The 21601-nt window shown below is 36.4% G+C and overlaps 1 protein-coding gene across 34 annotated transcripts in view; it reads right to left on the bottom strand.

Annotated features, from left to right (window-relative positions):
• The window catches only part of Map2 (microtubule associated protein 2), a 276655-nt gene that overhangs the window by 18956 nt on the left and 236098 nt on the right, over positions 1 to 21601 (bottom strand). For 7 of the 34 annotated variants that reach the window (XM_078017934.1, XM_078017937.1, XM_078017935.1 and 4 more), the window contains 7 exons: positions 17142 to 17387; positions 11685 to 15410; positions 11262 to 11468; positions 10951 to 11085; positions 8177 to 8238; positions 3487 to 3657; positions 2392 to 2539 (listed from right to left, as the gene is read on the bottom strand). In XM_078017934.1, coding sequence (XP_077874060.1) covers positions 2392 to 2539; positions 3487 to 3657; positions 8177 to 8238; positions 10951 to 11085; positions 11262 to 11468; positions 11685 to 15410; positions 17142 to 17387 — 4695 coding nt within the window. The remainder of the gene's footprint in view (positions 1 to 2391; positions 2540 to 3486; positions 3658 to 8176; positions 8239 to 10950; positions 11086 to 11261; positions 11469 to 11684; positions 15411 to 17141; positions 17388 to 21601) is intronic. The other 27 variants (XM_078017942.1, XM_040294836.2, XM_078017943.1 and 24 more) reach the window with 20 other exon arrangements.

The following is a 21601-nucleotide window of genomic DNA, read 5'->3' as shown; positions in this document are numbered from 1 at the left end:
TTTTCTACTTTTATGGTTGTTAAGGCAGATAGGCTGCCTTCAGCTGGAAACAGAGTGCACAATTAACTTGGTATGCGGATTCCTGTTAACTGAAGATTCTGCAGGGCATGGGTGACCATTCATTCCTTTAGTAGATTCTTTCTGAGATCTGGGTATATATAAAACATAGAAGTCGGTATTTATATCACATAGATTTAGCCTGTTTAGAAAGCTGTTCACAGAATCATGTTTCAAGGTCTCTCCCTCAGCTTATGTGGAGGAGCACTGTGAATTTTGCATTTATTGAAAGCTGTCAGACATTGTTCAAGTACATCATTTATTCCCTTTGTAAGGAAACTTATCTCAGTGCTTCATACTAAAAAAGATCTATGGATCTCTAGAAAACTTGGTTGTTCCAAGAATGTAGTCACAGTGAGCCTAGTGTCTGGTGGTATTTTTCCTCTCTGTTTTCATAACTAGTTTGACAGCTTATAGTCAAATCAATAATCCTGTGCTGTTAATTACACAGGATCTTTGGAGATGAATTTCTTTGCTTTAAGTTGAGCTCAGTTGCATTTTATTAGTTTACTCCTTTCCTTTTTTTGCTATTGCTATGAAGAGCTAAGATAGGCCCAATGTCCTTAGATTATCAGGGTATCAGCTATTCTTATTACCAAATACTACAATGAAGTAATACAATAATACTTATTACTAAATATGCATGTGAACACAAATGAAACTAGAGATTCAAAACAGCACTGGTTCACAACATTTAAAAAAGCAATGTATATGGGGATATATTTTAAAAGGCAGAGCACAGTGGTTTGAGGAAGTGGATTTATGAAGAAAGAGCCATTTTGCTTCCATGGCAACACATACAAGCATTCAAGATGCTCCTTTAGGGAGTACTTGGTGCCTCGTCTTGTCTCATCATCTTTGAAGCTGCTGTTGATGCACAATCTCAACTTCAGATATTTGGAGTAACAGTCTCTTTCCTGGACATTACAAACATTTAAATGCCCTTCCTGCTAGTTTATTATTTGAATAATTAATTTTTGCTACGGTAAAAAAGAGTTCTGGTGAGGTCAAAATGTAACAAAGATTTCAAAGGATGCTAATATTTCATGAAACTAAATGGTGTTGGGCACAATTGTTCTATTGTAGACAAAAACATTTCATGCAAAATAATAAAATTTGAAATTGGCCAATTACTATTAAATATTTAATAAAGCAAGTGGTGAAATCAACTATAATGTGATAGTGGTAGCAATCTCTACCATTTTATAATGGTATCTAAATGACAGAGAGATGATTCAAGTGATTCTACAGAGCATTCTCTAATACTATTTCCTCAAAAAAAAAAAAACAATGAAGAGACAACATTAAGAGGACAAGTTGTGAAGTTACTAGTGGACTGAAGACCAAATTCAACCATTTACTAGCTGTGCAGCATTAGGCAAGATATCTTCCCTATAAGGTTAGTTTTCTTATCATTTGAATTGAGATTACTAATACCTAACCATCAGCATTGTTAACTAATTTGAGTAAAAACGTTATCTTGAGAGCCTTGAATCTATATGTGCTTAGTAAATGGCAGCTTTTTTGTTGTGATAGAAAAATGTTTAGGAAAATAATTTGAATCCATGCTTTGCTATAACCTATAAATATGTAATGATTGGGCATTACATAAATTGTTATAATTGTCATCCTGTGCTGTCAATTGAAAGGAATTGAAGCTATTGGCCCAGAACATGCTATGCTTACTCTTCATTTGGAATACAAATTCTTAACAAATTGAGCAAGATTATGGGTTTTGATTTTTGACTTTCCACTTAAATTTTAGGACTTGGAATTCTAATGAGTGTTCAGTCCATACAGATGTATATTTTTAAAATTCCTGCTGTTTTTCTCTCTTCATTACTTGTTTATTATTATTATTTTAAAAAATATTTTTTAAATTGTAGATGGATACAGTACCCTTATTTTATTTATTTTTATGTGGTGCTGAGGATCAAACCCAGTGCCTCACACATGCTAGGCAAGCACTCTGCTACTGAGCTACAACCCCAACCCCTCTTTTAATTACTTCTTTAGAATTTTCTCTTTTTTCCCCTAAATTTGAAACAAGAGACAAAATGTATTCTTAGAAAAATGACTTTATCTCAATATTAGTTAATAGATAAGAAGCTAATTAGTTCATATTTCCTCTATCGATTGTCTTCACTCAGGTATTTTGGAACCATCTATAAGCAAGAATTTTCTAATTCTTAGGACAAAGATCATCTGTTCTTAATGCATGTTTATTTGAACCCTGTAAAATATAAATTCACAGTAAGCTTTTTTTTTTTTTTTTTTACTTAAAGGATATTTAAAAAATGATTAAAAAGAAAGCCAAAGCCAAAATAAACCTACTAGTGGTCCGCCGCGCTGAAGAGGAGATGGAACTGTTGAGAGAGAAGGAATTCTCATCTCTGTCTCCTGATACTCCTCGGCGAGGAGGCAGAATGGAGGAAGGTCTCGGGAGAGAAGAGCGCTTTTCTGGGCTCTTGGTTACTCCATCCTGATTTGGGAAAAAACAGACATTGTCTTCTTGGGAATTTTTATTTTAATTATGAGAAGTGATTACATCATTTGGGTTATTTTTCCTGCTGTACTGATAGACCTATTTCTTTTAGTATGCATTATCAAATCCCACATAAGCATTTCTACTTTAAAACTAAAAAAGAGTTCATATTTGTCCAGATGTTTTATGAAAATAAGTTATTTTGGAGTTAACTCTAAAAACTAATGTCAAGTTCAAGTTCTAAAAGATAATATGTCTAAAACAAATTTACTCAAGCAATCTTCAGTAAGTTGCTAATTTTACTGAAAAATCTTCTTTAGCATGATAAAATTCTAAAGGACTGGCAGAGGGTATGGAATGCATAATATTCCCAAGAAAGACCACCACCATATATTGTGCACATATAAGACAGGAACTCTAGCATATCACATCCATTAATGGTTTCATTTTCATCACAAAATATTATGCACATATTAAAGCTAAGGGAACAGGTTTAATGAGTTAATGTAATTTTTTTTTCAAAATCACAAAGTTCACAGTTTTCAGAGGGGATATTAAACCCTAATGTGTCTGGTGGTAAGTCTAAACAGTCTACTCTATTACATATGACACAGTTTGTTGTTATTAGAATATATAACATTGTCTATCACATGTCATATTACATATAATAGATTGAATTTTGCTTTGTTAGTTTGTATTTAATTTTTATAAGATAATCAAATAAATAATAAATAATAATGAACAATGTATTTAGAAAAAGGAACATTTTTCTTTTACTAGTAAGCCATTTATTACATTTTTTCAATTTTATTTAACAGGATCTACCATTTATATATCAAATACTTAAAAATTGTACATCTTTGCTTTCACGCATTTCCTGAATTATGTCATATAATCTTCCCAATTTATTCCTTTCTGCACCTTTTATTGACTTGCTGCCTTACCTTGTTCCCTGATTCTGAGTGTGGCAAACAGTCTGTGGAGCCTGCTGAGGTGGGCTGTATTAAAAAACTGTCAGAAAATGTAGCCCTTTTGGTCGTGCTAGGGCAAGCTGAGCTGTATCTTGGGGACTTTGTGCTACCCTGTGAAGCAGGAATCTTTGACAAGGTAGAATTCTAGCCATGAAAGAAAACAAACAAACAAACAAACAAACAAACAAAAAAGGTACAAAATAAACCAAAGTATGAAGGAAAAGGAAAAAAATAATCCCACACATACAAACATATAAGAAATTAAATGTCTACTTTTAATAAAAACACAAGATAAATGATTAAAAGCAATAATGGAGATGTATACTTATATGATAATGAGGGATTTTCAGTGAACACCCAGGCTGGAACTAGCTCAACAATATTTATTTTAAAAATGTCTGTTGTTATTAACATAAACATAATGCTTTGATTTTGTATTCATCAGACTAGAACGGGATCGATGTTATTTGCTTTCCTCTACTTTCAAATATTGAGATTATTTATGGTTGGTACATAATAGAGGCACAAGAACGATTGTTCAATAAATGGTAAGTAGGTAGATGGATGGGAGGAGAGAAGAAAGAATGATACTGCTCAAATATGGAGGACCTAGCTTTGTGGAATTCTGAGAGCAAAGAATTGTGTTTGATTTAATACAGAAATCTGTAATTTCATAACTCTACACAGAGAAACCAAAGATCTGCCTTGAAGTGAAAATGTAATCAACCTCATGAAAGAGAGATAAGAGGGACCCTTCTGGGAAGAAGGATGCTGGTGTCAAAATCTCCCACTGTTTAAGGATGGAGTTTGGCTCTGAAACAAACAAACAAAATATGAGCACACTTGTTTGGTGTGGGTTACTCTTGGTGGGTAGAGACATGGGAAGGCCTCCAAAGCTGTGTAGCCACCTATCTTCTGAATAAATAGTTCAGGAAAAGAACACAGTTTCAAGGTGTTCTTGTCTCTGCAAGAGACTTGGGTTATTCTGAGGAGCCAGTTATAGAAAGTTTGTGGAAACAACTTCCACCGTGCAATTACGCAGTCATACATTTATAATTACATTTTTACAGTATATTATTTTCAGCGAATTTACTGTAAAAGTGCACATTAAAATAACTTCTGCTTCTGTGACTTCTGGAAGAATGAGAAAATAGAATCCCCAAGGATCTTCTCATCTGATGAGTGAGTGAGAGTTGGCACAATGGCCAACTGTTTGGATTTTTTTTTTTTTTTTTTGTGTGTGTGTGTGTGGTGCTGGGGATTGAACCCAGGGCCTTGTGCCCTGAGGCAAGCACTCTACCAACTGAGCTATATCCCCAGACCTGGAAATTATTAACTGCCAGTATTCTTGTAAGTGAAATCACTACAGAGATGATTGCAGTAAGAACCCCTAAATCATAAATCCCACTCTTCAAGGATGTACTGCCAATAAATATATTTTTAAAAAATAAGCCTTAACATAGGAAGAATATTACAATGGTAATTAGCAAAATCCCTTTTATAAATTTAAAGTGTGATGCTAAGTATATATATTTTGGGTTATTTTAAAATGATTTTTATATGTAGGTATTTCATTTATGAGAATATGGATAAAACAATCTTTACGAATTTGATGGGTAAGGTCTCCAATAAATCCATAGGTCCCACAATAGCACCACATTTGGAAAATACCTTAAGAGTCGGTTGAAATTGTTCCTCTACTCAACACAATGAAGGTGTACACACAATCCATAACTTGATTACATTCAAGAACTTGAGTACATATTTGGGGACTGGTAATGGAAATATTATTTTAAAGATTGAGAAAATTTATTTTCAGTTATCTGCTACATTGACTTCATCAGAAAAAAAATTGTTCGGTTTATATATAACAAGCTCATTTTATGAGTGAAACACAAATTGGGGATCAACTTCTAGTACAGAATTAGTAAGATTTTTTTATGTACAGAAGTCACTCTGCAAAGCTAAAAATTCTAAAAAGGAAAGGTAGCACTGAAGAGATGCCTCACAAAATCCACAAGACTTAATATATAGCCGTTGATCGTACCTGAGGGGTCTGCAAGTTTAAGTGGGTTGGATGAGTGACTTTTGGAGACAGTGGTGTTGGCAGGCCACAAGTCTCCTGAGAGAGTCTTAAGAGTACAGAGAAGAATTACAAAATCAAGGAGATTATTATCTTTAAATAATTAATTTCATTCAGCTCTTACAAAAATAGCAGAGGAAGCTGCAATTTTTAAGTTTTAGCCTCCACAGCTACTTTAACAGAGACATTAGCACGCACAGATTGCACAAATCACTTCTTTGCAGACTGAGTACCTTGAGTGGGAAGTGTAACTGGGTCTACAAAAGTCGTTCTTTTTTGATTGATCCTACCCACAAAAGACTGAGTTTTGAAAATGTGATCTAGGAAAGGAGGAGGAAGTAGCTGGATTGTCCCTAATGAAGAAAGTCAACTAAGAGTGTTAGTAATTACCACCACCACCAGAAAACCAAATGAAATAAAGGGTGGGCCAGGTTCATAATAAGAACAAGCAACAAATCACAATTGTTTTGATGAATGTACTGAATATCAGAGATAAATGGAAGTTAATCTTGGGGTTTTAAGAAGAGGATGAGAGGGGTTGGGGAGATAGCTCAGTTGGTAGAAAGCTTTCCTCACATGTACAGGGCCCTGGGTTCAAACCCCAGGACCACAAAAAAAAAAAAAAAAAAAAAAAAGAGGATGAGGTATTATTAGGTGGGAAAAAAGAGGATGATGAATAAGAAAAAATAAAAGTGACAGATTTATCTCACTTCTTCAGAAAGGTAAGATGGGTGTTTACAAGTGAAAAAAAAATTAGTTTTCTGTCAGATAATGTATGTAATTTATGTCCCAAGCAAAAGTATATACATGTTTATCCTAGTGAGTTATTTGCAGACTAAGGGATTTGAAAGTTTTCTAAGAGTTGTCCAAACAATGCCACTTACAATTTTTTTCCTAAAGGAGAAAAACTTAGACTTGTTTTTTTCTATATCTGCTTCTGACAGTGTCAGCTTTTAAATAATAACAAAAATAATGACTAACAACTATTGTTATTTATTGAATGAACAATGTGTTCTAGGCACTCTACCATGTACTGTTTTATAAAATTACTATATCTAATTTTCATAACTAAATTATGATATAAAGTTTTTACCACTCCCTTTATTTTTTAAAACATTAAAGCATAGGAAGAAAAAGAATATAGAGATAATAAATATTCTAGATTTGGACGTGACAACTCATAGTTCTCTGTCAGAAAAGAAGATAAAGAGATACAAATCTTAAAATCACATTGTGCTAAAAAATAAAGATATATGCCAAAGCAATATAGGCATTCTGTTAGCTTCCATGCTTCAGGAACATGTCTGCAAACATTTATATAAAAATCAAATATTTTCCTTCAGCAAAGACCCTCTTTCAAGATAATTATCAAAAGGTTTTTTTGCCATTGTTGGAAATGAAGCACTATTTTTCACAATAAACAAAAAATAGAAGTCTAAAATCTTATCAGTTTTTAGAAGGTCACACTAATAATTGTGATTTAAATATCACATATGATTGCAAGACCAAGAATGTTGAGATAAGTTTCTAATTAACATCCTTCAAATTACTGTAATTTTAGGGTTTCATTAATAGCCCTTTAATTTTTTTTCCTTCCAGTCATAAAGGATCAAAAATATTTCATGTTGGTTTGGGTTATTAATATATGATTAAAAATCTAAATCCAAAAATTATCCAAGAAAAAGTAGAAAAGATTAAAAAAAAACACATGAAGAAATTAAACATCACAAATAGAACCACATTAAAACAATAATGTATTTATCTCCATAATTTAGCAAGTAAAGAACACTATAACATTAGCAATATGAAGCAAAAAACTGACATACAACATTTATCTTGAAACAGTCATTTCACTGGTAGGAAATTATCCAAAGAAAATGAACTTGGCTAAAAAGGCACTATGGCAATATTTTAAGTCTAACAATAAAAAATTAGTTTGAATGTCAATAATAAGAAATTGGTTAAGGATATCATTGTAAATAAATAAAATACAATTTATATAGTCATTAAAATAATTATAGGCATGCAAGAACTTATTTTTACTCATTAATTTAAAAATTAAAAGAGTTTTCTTGTTGTTATTAAATCTATAAATGTGCAGAAAAATTGAAGATATTACATCAAAATGGGAACTGTAGATATCTTTAGATAAAGGAATTATAACTGACTTGTACTTCTTTTTGCTCATCAATATTATTTCATTTGGTCTTATTTCTTATTTCGTAATAAAAGCAATGAAAATATCATAAAATACTGTTGACTAGAATGGTTTGATTAGATTCTATGAAAAGTAAATGAATTGTTCTTCCCCATTTCTGCCAAGTCATTGTGCAGCTTTATGTTTTCATCTTACTAATAAAGAGACAGCCCAGCTGTGTCCTAACTATTATCACATATCATTCTGGAAGACATTAATACTTACCTGGATGCTCCTGAGGATCATTCTGGATGAGCAAACAGTATAAAATGGCACTTAAAAGTAAATGTCTAAGTCTAAAGAATATCTAAAATTATTAAGAAACTGCAGCTAATACCAAAGGAACTTTAAATGAAGAACAAGGAAAAACTAAAGTTACTCACAGAGACCTTGTCCTTCGCCTGTTTGAAAACACTGGGAGCCTGAGCTGATTCACCACTGGCTGCTGTTGAAAAGAAAAAACACAAACAAATAACCCTAAACTTAGTGGCTAAAAATCACACAAATGCATTTTTCATACCTTTTGGATACTCTGTTGTGTCAACCGACCAATGCAGAGCAAAGTTTTGTTTTGAAGCTCAAATTCAGTAATGGAAAAACCTGAATAACCATAGTGTCTCCAACTAGAGGGTGTGCTAAATTTACACATCCTAGTGTCTACCAAAGCACAGGTTAGCACCAAAGCATAGATCATTTTTTATGGGTTAACAATGTACCTTTGAATCGGTACTACATGAGGATAGATTCTTGGGACTAGAAGTTACAAAACAGCAAGGTGAATGCTGCAGAGTTTAAGGAAAAGAAAGATGATTGACTTGTAGGGTTGGCCAATAAGGTTGCTTAAGCTATGTGAAGCTCTAATACCAAAATAATACTGCCTCTAAACTGTCATGGTCATTCCAGCCCCTTTCCCTATGCACCCCTTCATTTTACAATATGAATGACATACTTGTTTGATATAAAAATACACCACATAAGAAGGGAAGAAAAATAGCTTGTCAAGAACAGAAAACATGAGAGGAATTTTAAGTTTAGTAAAAATACAGAATATGTTCTACACATGCACTTCCTGTATGAAATCATTACCACATCTGTTACTGTTGTTTCTCTTGCTGTGTTTTACACTTCTGGTTTCAATTTTAAACTCCATCTCTTAAGCATACTTTCTGTTGATGACTTACCTGACTTAAATATCTCATGATTTAAGACAACACTTTGTGTTTTGGATAACCATCCACATTTGCAAGATACGCTCAGAAAATAAAATACTCAAGCTTGTGTTTACTTCCTCAATTTTCATTAGTAAGAGCTTAACCTCATAAGCTCTCCAAATGAGTGCGTCCCCAAAAGATTTATTAAGCTATGTGGTGCTCTAAAACCAAAATAATAACTGCCTACAATGTGCTTTATGTATGTAGGCCTGGCTGGCAAGATTATTCACAGATTCTAAAGCTGATTAAAAAAAAAAAAGCAACAGTAAAAAGGATGCCTCCCTATTGCTTCTATAGCATCTCAAATTACTGTGGCATGTCTATATAGTTTGCTTCAAATCAAAGTCATTTATGTTTGATACATGCTTTCTGCCAGAAGATTTTTATATTTGACAAGAATAAGCAAAGATTCTAATTAGTCCAAAGATCTTAAATTTCCTTTAAAAATGAATTAAAAAGGCAATTCATTTTCATGGTAAACTGAGAACCAATGATATGTAGACACTATGAAAACATTTCTCATTTCCTCTGAAATTCCGCAATCCTGATAACATCTTAAATCTTTACAGATAAGATATAGGGTTTTTAAAATGCTAAAATGAAAGGATTCTGCTTTTCCAAGTATTTTTCTAACTGGAAGAAAAATTCCAAGTTTGATGAGGCTAAAAACCTGAGAAAGTGCACTAAATAAAATGTAAGATAGAGATATAATGTCAATTTCGAATTCCTAAGGCATTCTTTATCCTAAGCCTATCAAGGTTTGTGTATATATAAGTCTTCCACTTTCAAATCCTGCCTTAGACACTTGTTCTTAATGGAAAACACGATAAGAATTCTGTGTGGAGAATACAAATACAAAATACTTGGGATTTTTAGTGGCTTTCATAAAACCATCAATTATCTTGCTTTTCTTTTTCTTACATACTAATTCTGCTTCTAACCTTTCAAGACATCTCAAGGTTTATACAGAGACATTTAAGATGTATAATGAAAAGGAAAACACTTCTTTCTGAACCAGTAATCTGAGATTGTGCAAACTATTTTATTGTCAAGATTACCCTAGCATAATTATACATAGAAAAAATATTTTGCATTGAAATTGAGAAAAAAGTTTGCATTATAGATATTTGTATGGGGTTTTATTATGATTTCTAACATGTTTCACTTTTTAAAACAGTAAATTTGTATATTTGGAGAAGACATAGAATAAATAGGAAGCAAAATGAAAATAAACTTAAGTTTATTTCGAACTTAAGTTCCTCTTAAGGGGGGAGGTGCATTTTGGATAAATATATTTAAGAAAATCCCAATTACAAAATGTCAACATATAGTACAGTAGATTGAAAGGCTTGCTAATTTTGGATATGAATCTTACAGGATTGCCAGATGATTTAACATTTTTCTTTTTTTTTCCCATTTAAAGCAAAATAATTTTGCACACCACACATCTATCCCAGATTTGCTTTTTGTTTTCAATGTCTAAATCACTGCGTATTCTTGGTGGTTTTCAGTAAATTCATCAACATCAGTAACAGATTTGGCAGTAACAATGTAGAAAATAGGACAAATATATATGGACTTAAGCATGAGGGAGATAAATAAGCAAAATAATGAGAATGCATACCACGGTTAAATTCATCGCCATCGTCTAACCAAACACACAGAATGAAAATAGGAATCCCCAGAACGTGACACTAGAGCACAATGCCAAGATACAATCACGCACTGTTATGTCTGAGCATGACAAAGAAACAGATGGTCATGACCTCTTCTGCAGGGAGGGAAAAAAAAAAAAGAATAATGATACAAGACACTTAATAGCAAAATCGTTCATGACTACTGAGATTCTTGGAAGAAAAACAAAATGAAGAAGCTGCTAGAGTAATGAGATTAAAAAAAAATACATGTCTATGTTTGCCAGCCACATTGCAGAATTGAACAGTCACCTGTCGTTTTCCGCTTAACACAGGAGAGTTGAGTTGGTCTAGTATATTTGATAGCAGGTTTTAAAATGAATTTCCTGGAGGGAGAGTGGGCCTGAACTTCTGTTTTTTTAGCAAGTTCAGCCTTCTTATAAACTGCTATGAATAAGAAAACACAGAGAGCATACCATCAGGAAAAAAAAATTAACATTTGGAATGAAACCAAACGAAAATTTCATCAATCATCGATTACCACTGTTAGGCAGTTTCTTCTATAAACGAGTAATAATGAAATACTTCAAACACAATTTTAAAGAAGTGATTGTTAAATGAACCTTTTTTCCTTCTCACTTCATCCCGGGAGACTGTGCTAGGTTCCTTTTTAGCTATTTTTCTTTCAGGAGTGGAAATTCTGCCTCTCCCAGTTTTAAAGGGCTTTTCTTTTCTATGTTTCTCGAGAGATGGTCTCCGAGCTTCCTTTTCAGCTTTCTCCTCTTTAGGAATAGTTTCTAACTGTTCTGTCATGATGCTTCTATCATCATCTGCGGATCAAAGCAAATCATGACAACAACAACAACAGCGAGAACATTAGTAACAAATGTACAAGATCCTTTGCATATTTAACAAAATGCAAATAAAGAGATAAAGGGATATTTAAAATGTTTAAAGTGGAGGAAAAAAAATCCCAATAGGTTATTGAGTTTAATTTGGGGTTAGAAAATTAAAGCAAAATGAAACAAAAAAGACCAAAAGCACACCTTGAGTATCCACCCAGAGGCTGTCAGCATCCATAATGGAGTCATCGATGGTGGTCTCGTCTTTGTAATCGTCGTAGGTTTCTGTCTTATACTCTGAAAGTCCGATTTCTTCTCTCTCTGGGGAAGCTGGAGCCTCTGGGGAGCCATCCTTAGGTTCTGCCTGGGCTTCTGCTGCCACTTCTATTTCCAGCTCTTCTTCATCACGAGGGGATGGTCTCCTTTCCACCTCGTGCTGTTCTAGGGCTGCAAAACGCACACTGTGGGACCCTGACTCTCCTTCATCGGTTGTGGTTTGCACTACCGTGATGAAATCATCCTCGATGGTCACCACGGACTCAATCACTCCTTTATGTTCCCCTGGGCAGGTCTCTACAAATTCCTCCCTGACACCTGGGATACCCAGGTCGGTGATCTGGAGGGTGTCTGAGCGGAAGAGCAGCTTATCATATTCGCCCCGGGCTTCTATTTCTTCTTCCTCAGCCTCTGCTGGTTCAGACACAACCGCTGCTTCAAGCAGTGGTTCGGCAACATCGGAGGGCGTCACTGATATATCAGGGGTCTCTTTGCTGTCCTCCTTTGGCAGTTGAATAAATTCCATCTGGACCTCAGCTTTCTCATCTGCAGCTAAGTCAGCCTCTGAGACAGCAGGGGGGCAGGGTATTTCCACGGATAATTTGATGGCAACTTCATCTTGAATTAGAGATGATTCTGGAGATGTTTCCTTTTTGCCCTCATCGGGTTTCAAGGACTCCATGGTAAGGCTTTCATGCTCCCCGCTAGATTCATAGGATTCCTCTTTGTCTACAGCTTCCTGGTGCACCAAGTCAGGCTTGGCCACCTTCTCTTTGACTTCTGTTTCATTAACTTTGGCAACTTCTTTCGCATGGCCAGCCTCAATACCCAGGAATGCATCTGCCTCCTGTGGCACTTTGGATGAAGGCACCAACTCCTGTGCAGCCTCCAGTTGAAGTTCTGTGGTCTTTCCATCATCAACATTCAGCCCTGAAGCCATCTGTCCAAAGTCACTGACTTTAATATCGAATTGGCCCTGATCAGCTTTCTTCACAGTGAAGTCAGGTCCTTGTTCAGCCTTTTTGGATGATTCTACCTCGGCTACCTCTGGCACTGTACTAAGACCTTTCTCCTCTTTCTCTGATGATACCTCTTTTGATATTAGCAGTTCTTGGGCAGAAGCTTGTTCATGGGTTAGCCCTAATCCAAATGTCTCCACTTTACCACCAGCCTCTGCTGTCTCCTTTGCATGTTCTTTTAAATCGGCATGTTCTTCACCCTTTTCTAATACTGTATCCAGCTTATCATTAGCTTTCCTCTCCTGGTCAAACTCTCGACCCAGTCCTGCCTTGTCACCAGAGGTAGGAGGGGATGCTTCCTTCTCAGCACTGAACTCATCTTTGACTCTTCCGGCAGCTGCCAGTTTTACTTCGATCAGTGAAAGGTCTGTGGCCAAATCTCTTCGAACTTTATCATCAGTTCCTTCATAAAAAGATCCGCTCTCTCCTGACAAATTCTCACTGTCTTGGACAGGTGATGGGAGCGGGACTGTGTATTTGTTGAACACACAGTAGCCCAGGTCTTCGAGCTGACTGTCTGTTTTCACAACGACATGGTTTTCATCCGTTATGGATGGCAAGCCAGTACTGCTCTCCTCCACCACAGTCTCAGATGGAACTGATTTCCTCCTGGCCACCTCAGCATCTGCACTCACAGAAGCTAATCTTGACCTTGTGCCTGCCAGATCTAGCATTTCAGGTAGGTCAGGGGCCATGACAGTACCATTTTTGTAATAATCTTTGGCTAGGAAAGGGGACTCACAGGTGGTCTCAACTTGAGTAGTTTCCTCTCCGGTAGTTTTCACATCTTGTACTTTTTCTTCTTCATCTTTGCTTTCTATTGGGAAGGAAGGGGCTTTCTCCATTGCAGGTGTGGTAGCTGGAAGATAATCGTCCCCTTCATCCATGCTTCCACTTGTGTTGGTCAGAATATCAGAAGCCAGAGGAGAAAGATCATGACCCCGACCAAAGTTAAATCCAAGTGCTATGGAATCCAGGCAAGACATCGGCAAATTGATGGACATGCTTCTTTGTTCTATTGCAGACCGACCGCCAAGTCCTAAACTTCTACTAAGAGTCAGATCATCCTTATTCTTGCTGTGGAGGTCCCGTTTCTCTCCATATACTTTTGGATCAATAGTGAACATTCTTTCTTGAGGAGAACTGGGTTCTTCAGATACTTCGGACGGATAACTCTGGGCAAGAGTGCTGTACCCAGCTTCTTGTGCTGGAGCACTGGGCTGGGATTCTTTTTCTGCTTGAAATCCCTTGTCACCATTTTGATGCTTGGGAGACACAGTATCAATAGACTCACGGGCACTTTCTCTTGTGTCACTTAGTTCGTAATAATCGCTACCCAGCTGAATGCTTTTTGTCGCTTCCTCTTTCAAGGCAGAGGTTTCAAAGTACTTGGACATTCCTGACTTATCTTCATAAAATGGCATGCCAACCTCAGCTGATGTCGCAGCCTCGGCTCCTTCAATCTTATGGTCTTTGTCAGCAACTTTCTCTTCAAAAAGTTCCTGGGCTGCACTCTTCTCACTCAGTGCAGCTGGTTCTGGCATGACTTTTTCCAAGGTCTTAGAGGTCATGGTGGAATCGGTAACTGCAGGGAAGGAGTCGTCTTTCAGCACACTTATGGTATGCTCCTGGTCTTTCTGTTCTTCTTTTGAGAAAGTGTATTCTGTGGAGGTCTGAGTTACACCTGTTTCTTCATCTCTTGATTTTAAGGGTTCAATCTCTTTTGGTGCAGCCTCTTTGTCAGAAACGATAGTTTTATCTTCATGCTTTGGCTGAGGTTCTTTTTCAAATAATGTAGGTTCCTGTCCAAAGTGGGTGAAAGTCTCCTTTTTCTCTTGTTTTATGACCTCCCCCTCTTCCCCGAAAATTTTCTCTATGACAGATTCTTCCACAACTGGAAAGTGAGCATCTCTGGGTGAGGAGGGGATTGCTTCTGAGGCTGGTGTTTCTGCCATTTTGTCAGGTTTAACTTTTTGTGGCTCTTCGACATCAGAACTATCTTTGGCAGTAGCTGGGCCACTGGTTTCTTGTAGAGATTTTTTGTCATCTGGTTGTAAGAGGACAGGGGCGAAGGGTGTTGCTTCTGTGACTATTTCATTCTTCATGACATCTACAGGAAGAGTGAAACTTCCTGCTTGGAAAGGACTGGGCATGGGAGAATCAAACTGCTTCCCCTCCCATCTTGGGATATCTTCGAGTACATCTTTCTCTCTCATGGGTGTCAGGGGGCCAGGAGATATTGGAGCAGCTAAACCCCACTCATCCTTTTTTGTTTCCATTGGCATTTCAATGAACCAGTCTTTTTGCTCTTTTGGAGCTGGAGGCTCTGAAGAGAGGCCAATGCCAGGCACTACTAGGCTTGGTTCTGTCTTCTGTTTTATGTCTTCGAGGCTGTCACCAAGAGGGTGCCCAAACAGAGCAGGAGGTACCTCATCTCCTTCTGTTCTTTGCATGTCCTTTATCTCAGAGGAAATTTTAGTTGTCTCCGGCTGAGGAACTAAGGCAGCATGTTTAAGGTCTTCACCAGGCTTACTTTGTGTCTTTGACTCCTTTTCCTTTTGGTCTGAAGGTTCAGCTGTAGAGGGAGTCAATGCCTGTTGATCGGGAAACTCCATCTTCGAGGCTGTAAGTAAATCTGAAGTAATCGGGTTGATTTTTAAGCACATAATAGGCAAGGGCTTTCAGGCAGTAAGCTTAAAATTATATTCTGAAATGGCAAATGAATGGTAGGGCAAAAGGAAAAAACTAGAGACCATGCAAGCATGCTACCTGTTCAAAAGTCAACATGAAGATGTCAGGACAGAGATCTGTGTGTACTATAACTAAAATGAACTCCTGTTGTAAGTGATGAACACAGGAATTATAAGAAGGGTTTAGTTCAGCCTACTCACTCTTGTCTGGTGTCTTAGACATTATGTCATGTGTCCTATAATAGAAAATTTGTGTGCCTTCCATAGATAAAAGTTACAGATTACTGTGTTTTGAGTAAGTAGCTATTGTTAGTTTACAAAAAGATATATATGAAGAACTAAATATGAATAAGGATTGATTTCTAGAGAAATTTTTCTTATGTTTCCTGATTGGAAAGTAAATTGGCAGTCCTTAGGCAGAAGGTCAAGTAATCCTAATGATACATATATTAATAGTTTCAGATAACTTGATCAACAAATGCCAGGACTGATTTGGGGGGCATTAAAAAGTTCCTGGTATAACATTTAGAATCATCTGGGGTTCAATTTAAGGAATATAACCAAATACTTGCTGTCAATTTGTATGACATGGCTTAAAAATTGATAAGCCAGTTTCTGCCACATTCATAATTTTAATTCTTGATCATTACTTAGTCTATATGGTAGATATAAGAAAATCTAAATTATACCAACATTGGGAAGTCAGATGAGTAAAAAAAAATGTTTTCAATAGAATCAACTATTAAAATATCTTTCTCCCTATGGTCAGGACATCATTTCCTGGGACATGATCAATGGTCAAGCAGTGACCAGTATCGACTTTAGTGGTTATTTTCACAGAAAATGAATGACATATTCTTATTTTTATTTTTTTTTGCCAATCCAAAAGCCTTCAAATCCCATTGTGTTTTAAGAACAAAGGCATTTTTCTGTGATCATTAAAGCTAAATGTAGTTATCTGGAAAAGATTAGGGGAAAAAATCATAAAATTCAATCATCTCTTGAAGAGCAAGTGTATTTATTGATCACTACTTTATATACTTGTGTGTCTTGATGTAATAATAAAAAGTTGTGTGAACTTGTAATAAATGTTATATGGATGAAAAGTCAAGAAGGATGGGGGTGATCAAAGGGGCTGACTGCCACGGAGAGAAAATGACATGGAAAGCATCAGTAGGAGCTCTTAAGGAAACCAAACCAGTATTCGTTGAAGCACAAAAAATATATATAGCACTTTGCAGTTGCAAACAAAAGCGATTCTGTCATTAAGCCTCTATGTGCCAAAACCCAACTTTACGATTTGAAAGAAAAGCATATGAATTGCTGTCACCAAAACAAAAAAACAAAAATATACATGTATTAGCAATGTGACTGGCAAACACTTGAGATGAGGAGGGGGGGTAACTCAAAAGCTCACACAGCATCGTCAGCCTGCGGCAAAGCGTATTGTATCATGGCAAAGAACAACCAGGAATCTGCGGCAGCAGGGGAGAACCGTGCGGCCACACAGCACCTGTGCAAGCCACACTCTGCTCATGAAGCCTGCAACAGCGGTCTGGAGATCATGAAAAGACCCAGCGATGAAACAGCAAATAGCGTTGGAAAGGCGTCAGGTTGGTAAGCACTGGCGAGAGATCACTTGCAACCAAACACATGCAAATCCCGGGAAAACACACCTTCCTGGGCAGAGGAAGGGGTTTTTACTTCTGGAGACACCTCCTTGGCCTCTTTTACACTTTTCTCATGCAGAGCCCCTGTCAGGGCACTCTCTTCCGGAACTATCTGGGCCTCCGCACTAGACTCCACTTGGCCCTCACTGAGGCCCTGGGGTTGGTCTGAGGGCTTAGCAGCCCCACACTCTTTCCCAGGAAGAGCAGCAGGTTTCTCTTCCTCAGGCATGGGACCCTCTAGTGTTTCTTCTTCTTGGAGATGAAAAAAATGTTGACATCATGACCACAGAACAACACATGAAAGGACAGAAATACTGTTTAAAGACACTTTCAGCTCCACTGGGATGAGCCCCCCAGGAACTTAGGGAGGTTTTCTTTTGCCATTTGAATGAGCAAATTGAGAGTCAAATGCAATACACTTTATGAACTCATTGGGAAATTATGATGTATCCACTGCTAATGGTGATGCCTTTTAAAGTCTCATTAAAAGACTATTTATTTTAAAATTTGAGAGCTGAAAGCGTTTTGTTGATTGATTACCCTTTAGTGGCAATGACGGTTAAGTTGCACGAATGTGGAAAGCTTGCTGGAAATAAGAGATGGTGCTGCCAGGTAACAGATGGTTATGAAAAGACAGATGTATTGATGTACTGAAGAAAAGCCTTTAAACTTGTTAGACGTGTGCTGTTTTCTCCAATGCAGGAAGCCCCTACATCCTGATTGGTTTGTTTAAAATGTGCAAGCTTTGCTTACGGAGTCTTGGGAAAGAGAAAGAAAGGCCTTCCAATAGCCAACCAATTATCTTAACAGGTTCATCAAAAAGTCCATCAAAACTATTTAAAATATATTTCACTTTTCCATCATAAAAGACTATTAAGTCAACTATGTTATCCTCACTGAATTATACAGTGCCTGAGAAAATGAAAAATTTCAGGAAGCAAAGAATTTTGAAAGACAAAGTCAAGATAAAATTTACATCATATTACTTATAAAAGTCTTTCTCTGGTACACAAGTGTTATATTGTTTAACACCTGGAAATATCAATAATGTAGTTCACGTGTAGCTTTCTTTGACACTAAAAAGAAAAATGTACATATTAGTAATAAAACCTTATTTCTATAATTCAAAACAAAATTGCCAAGAAAAGATAATGGAGTAGTAACCAAATTGCCAAAATATCCCCCCAAAAAGTGTATACTCCATAGAAAAACATCAGCCTTAAAATGTAAAAAATAAACTTACTGGAGGTTATAGAAGATTATGTTAATTTCTTTTTCATCTACACTTCAAATGCCAATAAAAATAAATAAATTTTACTTTAACCCATAAGGAATTACAGGGAAATATCTAAGCTGTTTTACAGTTCTGCAAATAGAAGATTCTTATGAAATTTCCATGAAATGACTGTACATTGTTTAAATTCTCCTGCAGGAAAGACTACAGATGGAAAGGAAAAAATTTTTCTTTTTAAAGAAATATTAGCAACCTGGGGCTTGAGGACAACTAGTCCGTCTATCCCTTCACATTTAGTACTCAGACACATCCATTTTTATAATTTAATTTTATAAGTAATACTGGAAAAATTCCAATTCTAACATTTCTAAGGAGACTTTCATAATGCATAGATTTTGATTACAGTTAAAAGGATTTTAATATAGCTGCTTTATTAATTGTACCTTATTAGCTGAAGTCTAATAGGGTTAATTAAAAAGTTTTAAAATCCATGTCACTATTTAGCATTCCATTTTCTCATTTTGTATAAACTATGCTTGTTTCCACTGTTCCAATTCCTCATTCAAAAATCCCCATATTTTTCTTGTTTTAAGTTCACACTGTTAGATGAACTTAGTCTCACTCACTGTGGGTTCTACCTCTTTGTATCAGAGTCTGAGCCATTGGAGTGCTTTGTTTTCAAAATGACCCTTGAAGAAACTCATTTTCATGAATATTCTTGTGAGCTCATCCATCATTGCCTTAGAACTACCTTGCCTGATGTTAAATATTGTCCCATTAACTATCCCAATAACTTCTACATCTAAGCAAGTTATTTTTACATGTGAAAAAACTTCTTCACCTGAGCAAAACTATTTTTAGCTGTACTTTCTTTACCAGACTACTAGTTAGAAGGAGACAAAATGCAGCCACCATCCACTTACTTTATCCTCACACAACCAATTATACACAAGGGTCGCCCAGCTTTATTAGGCTGAAAGGACAAAAGCTTTGAATAATTTTTTTCATTTTAGCCCAGCTTTACTGAGCCACGAGTTAGTTGCCTAGGAAAGCCTATGTAGTTTCTGCAGATGACTTAAAGTAGGAAATAAATTCATTCCATAACATTTATTCAGCTCTAAACAGATTCTTCAATCTCTCTCTTTTAAAGAGTAATTGTATTAACATAGTGCTAAAAAGCAGGCTAATTCTATTTAAGTCCAGTTCTAGCAATATTATGTATCCAAGGACAAAATTTGGGGTCAATTTCTTTGGTTTGGGTAAAGGACACATTCTTTCCCAATTGATGTATTTGCAAGGAAGCAGAAAGGAATCATACTTTGAACATTTGAACTCTTTTTTTTTCCTGGGGGGGGGCGTCTTTATTGTCTGTCTGTCTACATCTCAGAAGTAATGATATTTAAAAAGGAAATGCCAATGAAGTTTAGTAGTTATTGAATTTAAACTATCCTTTAAGCAATTTTGCCCTTGATCCAAGTCAATAGAAAGCATGATACCCCTGCTGCAAAGTAGAAATTACCTGTACATGCCTCTCAAACAAAGTTTAAGTAAGGCTTCTTTTTTGTAAATTTTGAGGCAATTTTTTGGATGGAGACAATTGATATTGATATAGGGACTTCACTTTCATCTGGAAAAAACAGACTCCTGCCCCGCCCACCTCCACATGAGGACACACTGAACATGATGTGCATGGCACAAGCTGCAGGCAGGGGAGGAGGAGCAAAAGGGGACCATGCTTGGTTCACCTTTCTCCTGGCCTAAGTGGGCCTCTGCACTCTGCGCTGTGACACTGGGGAGCACACTAGAGGTAGTCCATTCTGAGCTGAACAAAGGATGCTCATAGTACTCCTCATCGGAATTGTAAGGGTCATCATCAGGCACAGACACCGAGATGGAGGGCGCTAGAAGTCTACGCCTCTCCCCGCTGGTGGCAGGTTCCTGGCTGGGGAACCTGTGTAGAGGACCCACTTGATCCTCAGCCCCTTCATCTACAAACAGACACACAGGAAGAAACTGCAGGGAGAACTGGACAAGACAGACACAAGATCAGACGGACAGACAAACACGTCCACAAGGACACAAAGGGTCAGGGAAGCAGCACAGCCAATGGAGGGCGGCTAGCAAAACCAAGCTGATGGAGGATGGCCTAGGAAGAATGTTGCATGCTTCAGTGGCTGCTGAATTTAAACTGTCCTCTAAGCAATTCTGCCATTGATCTAGGTGAAACAAAAGCATTGATACCCCTAGCTGCAAAGTAGAAATTATCTGTACATTCCTCTCAAACAAGTGAGAATAACCAAATAAACATTGGAATAGAAACAAAACATTATACAACAAATGCATTCATTGGAGAAAATTTCTTCAGGAAGATTCATTCTTATTCTTCTATCAATATATTTATAAGTCAAAAAAGAAAAACAGTTGTTAGGCTCTCATGCAGGTATGACTATGGGGAGAAACAGTCCCTGTTTGAAACACAACTTTATCTAGGATGGACAAATAGTTGGCATTGTAGTTAATTTAGTTCAGATTGATTTCAACTAGAAAGTATTTTTAAATTTTAATTCTGTTAAGAAAAACCTATGAAGCATTATTCTTCTTTCCTGCCTTGATAAGGAGGAAGTAGTCAACATGGATTTCTGTTGGATGCTAAGGCTGATGGTATCCCAGGAGCATCATTTTAAACACTGGTTCTCAACTGCCTGGTGGGAGAAGGTACAGTACAGTGTTTTAAGAGTCTCCCCAATGTCATAAATTTGTTTTCTCATGTTTTGCTTCTACTTTATAAGCTTAATACAGACACAATGAGTTGAAAATTCCTAGAGATGGCTTCAAATTCATCAAGACTGTATTCCATGCAGCTTTATTTGTACCACTGGCCTTGGTTGTGCCTGTTTCATATCTCTTATTGCATATTTCTTACTGAAATGCTAATGAACTGTTTTTATTTCTGCCCTTTCCTGTGCTTGGCTTGGAAATTTGCATTATTTAAATAATTTCCCTAAATTCACAATTATAGATCAGTCAGCTTAGCATCTTAACTCTCATATAATTCAGTGAGCTTTAAGGACCATGAGAATAAACACCATTTGGGTTCCGATATGGTGCAGAAATCACATCTCAAGCTTATCTGGCAGGTTACCAAGTTTGCTAATCATTATTTACTTATATCTAGAAATAATTTTAAAATTTCATAACTCTCAATAATAAGAATAAAGTCTATCTTACCTAG

This window comes from Ictidomys tridecemlineatus, chromosome 7 (genome assembly GCF_052094955.1).
Source record: "Ictidomys tridecemlineatus isolate mIctTri1 chromosome 7, mIctTri1.hap1, whole genome shotgun sequence".
NCBI classification, from domain to species: domain Eukaryota; kingdom Metazoa; phylum Chordata; class Mammalia; order Rodentia; family Sciuridae; genus Ictidomys; species Ictidomys tridecemlineatus.
The sequence above is the reverse complement of the archived record's forward strand: the minus strand, read 5'-3'. Positions and strand labels throughout refer to the sequence as shown.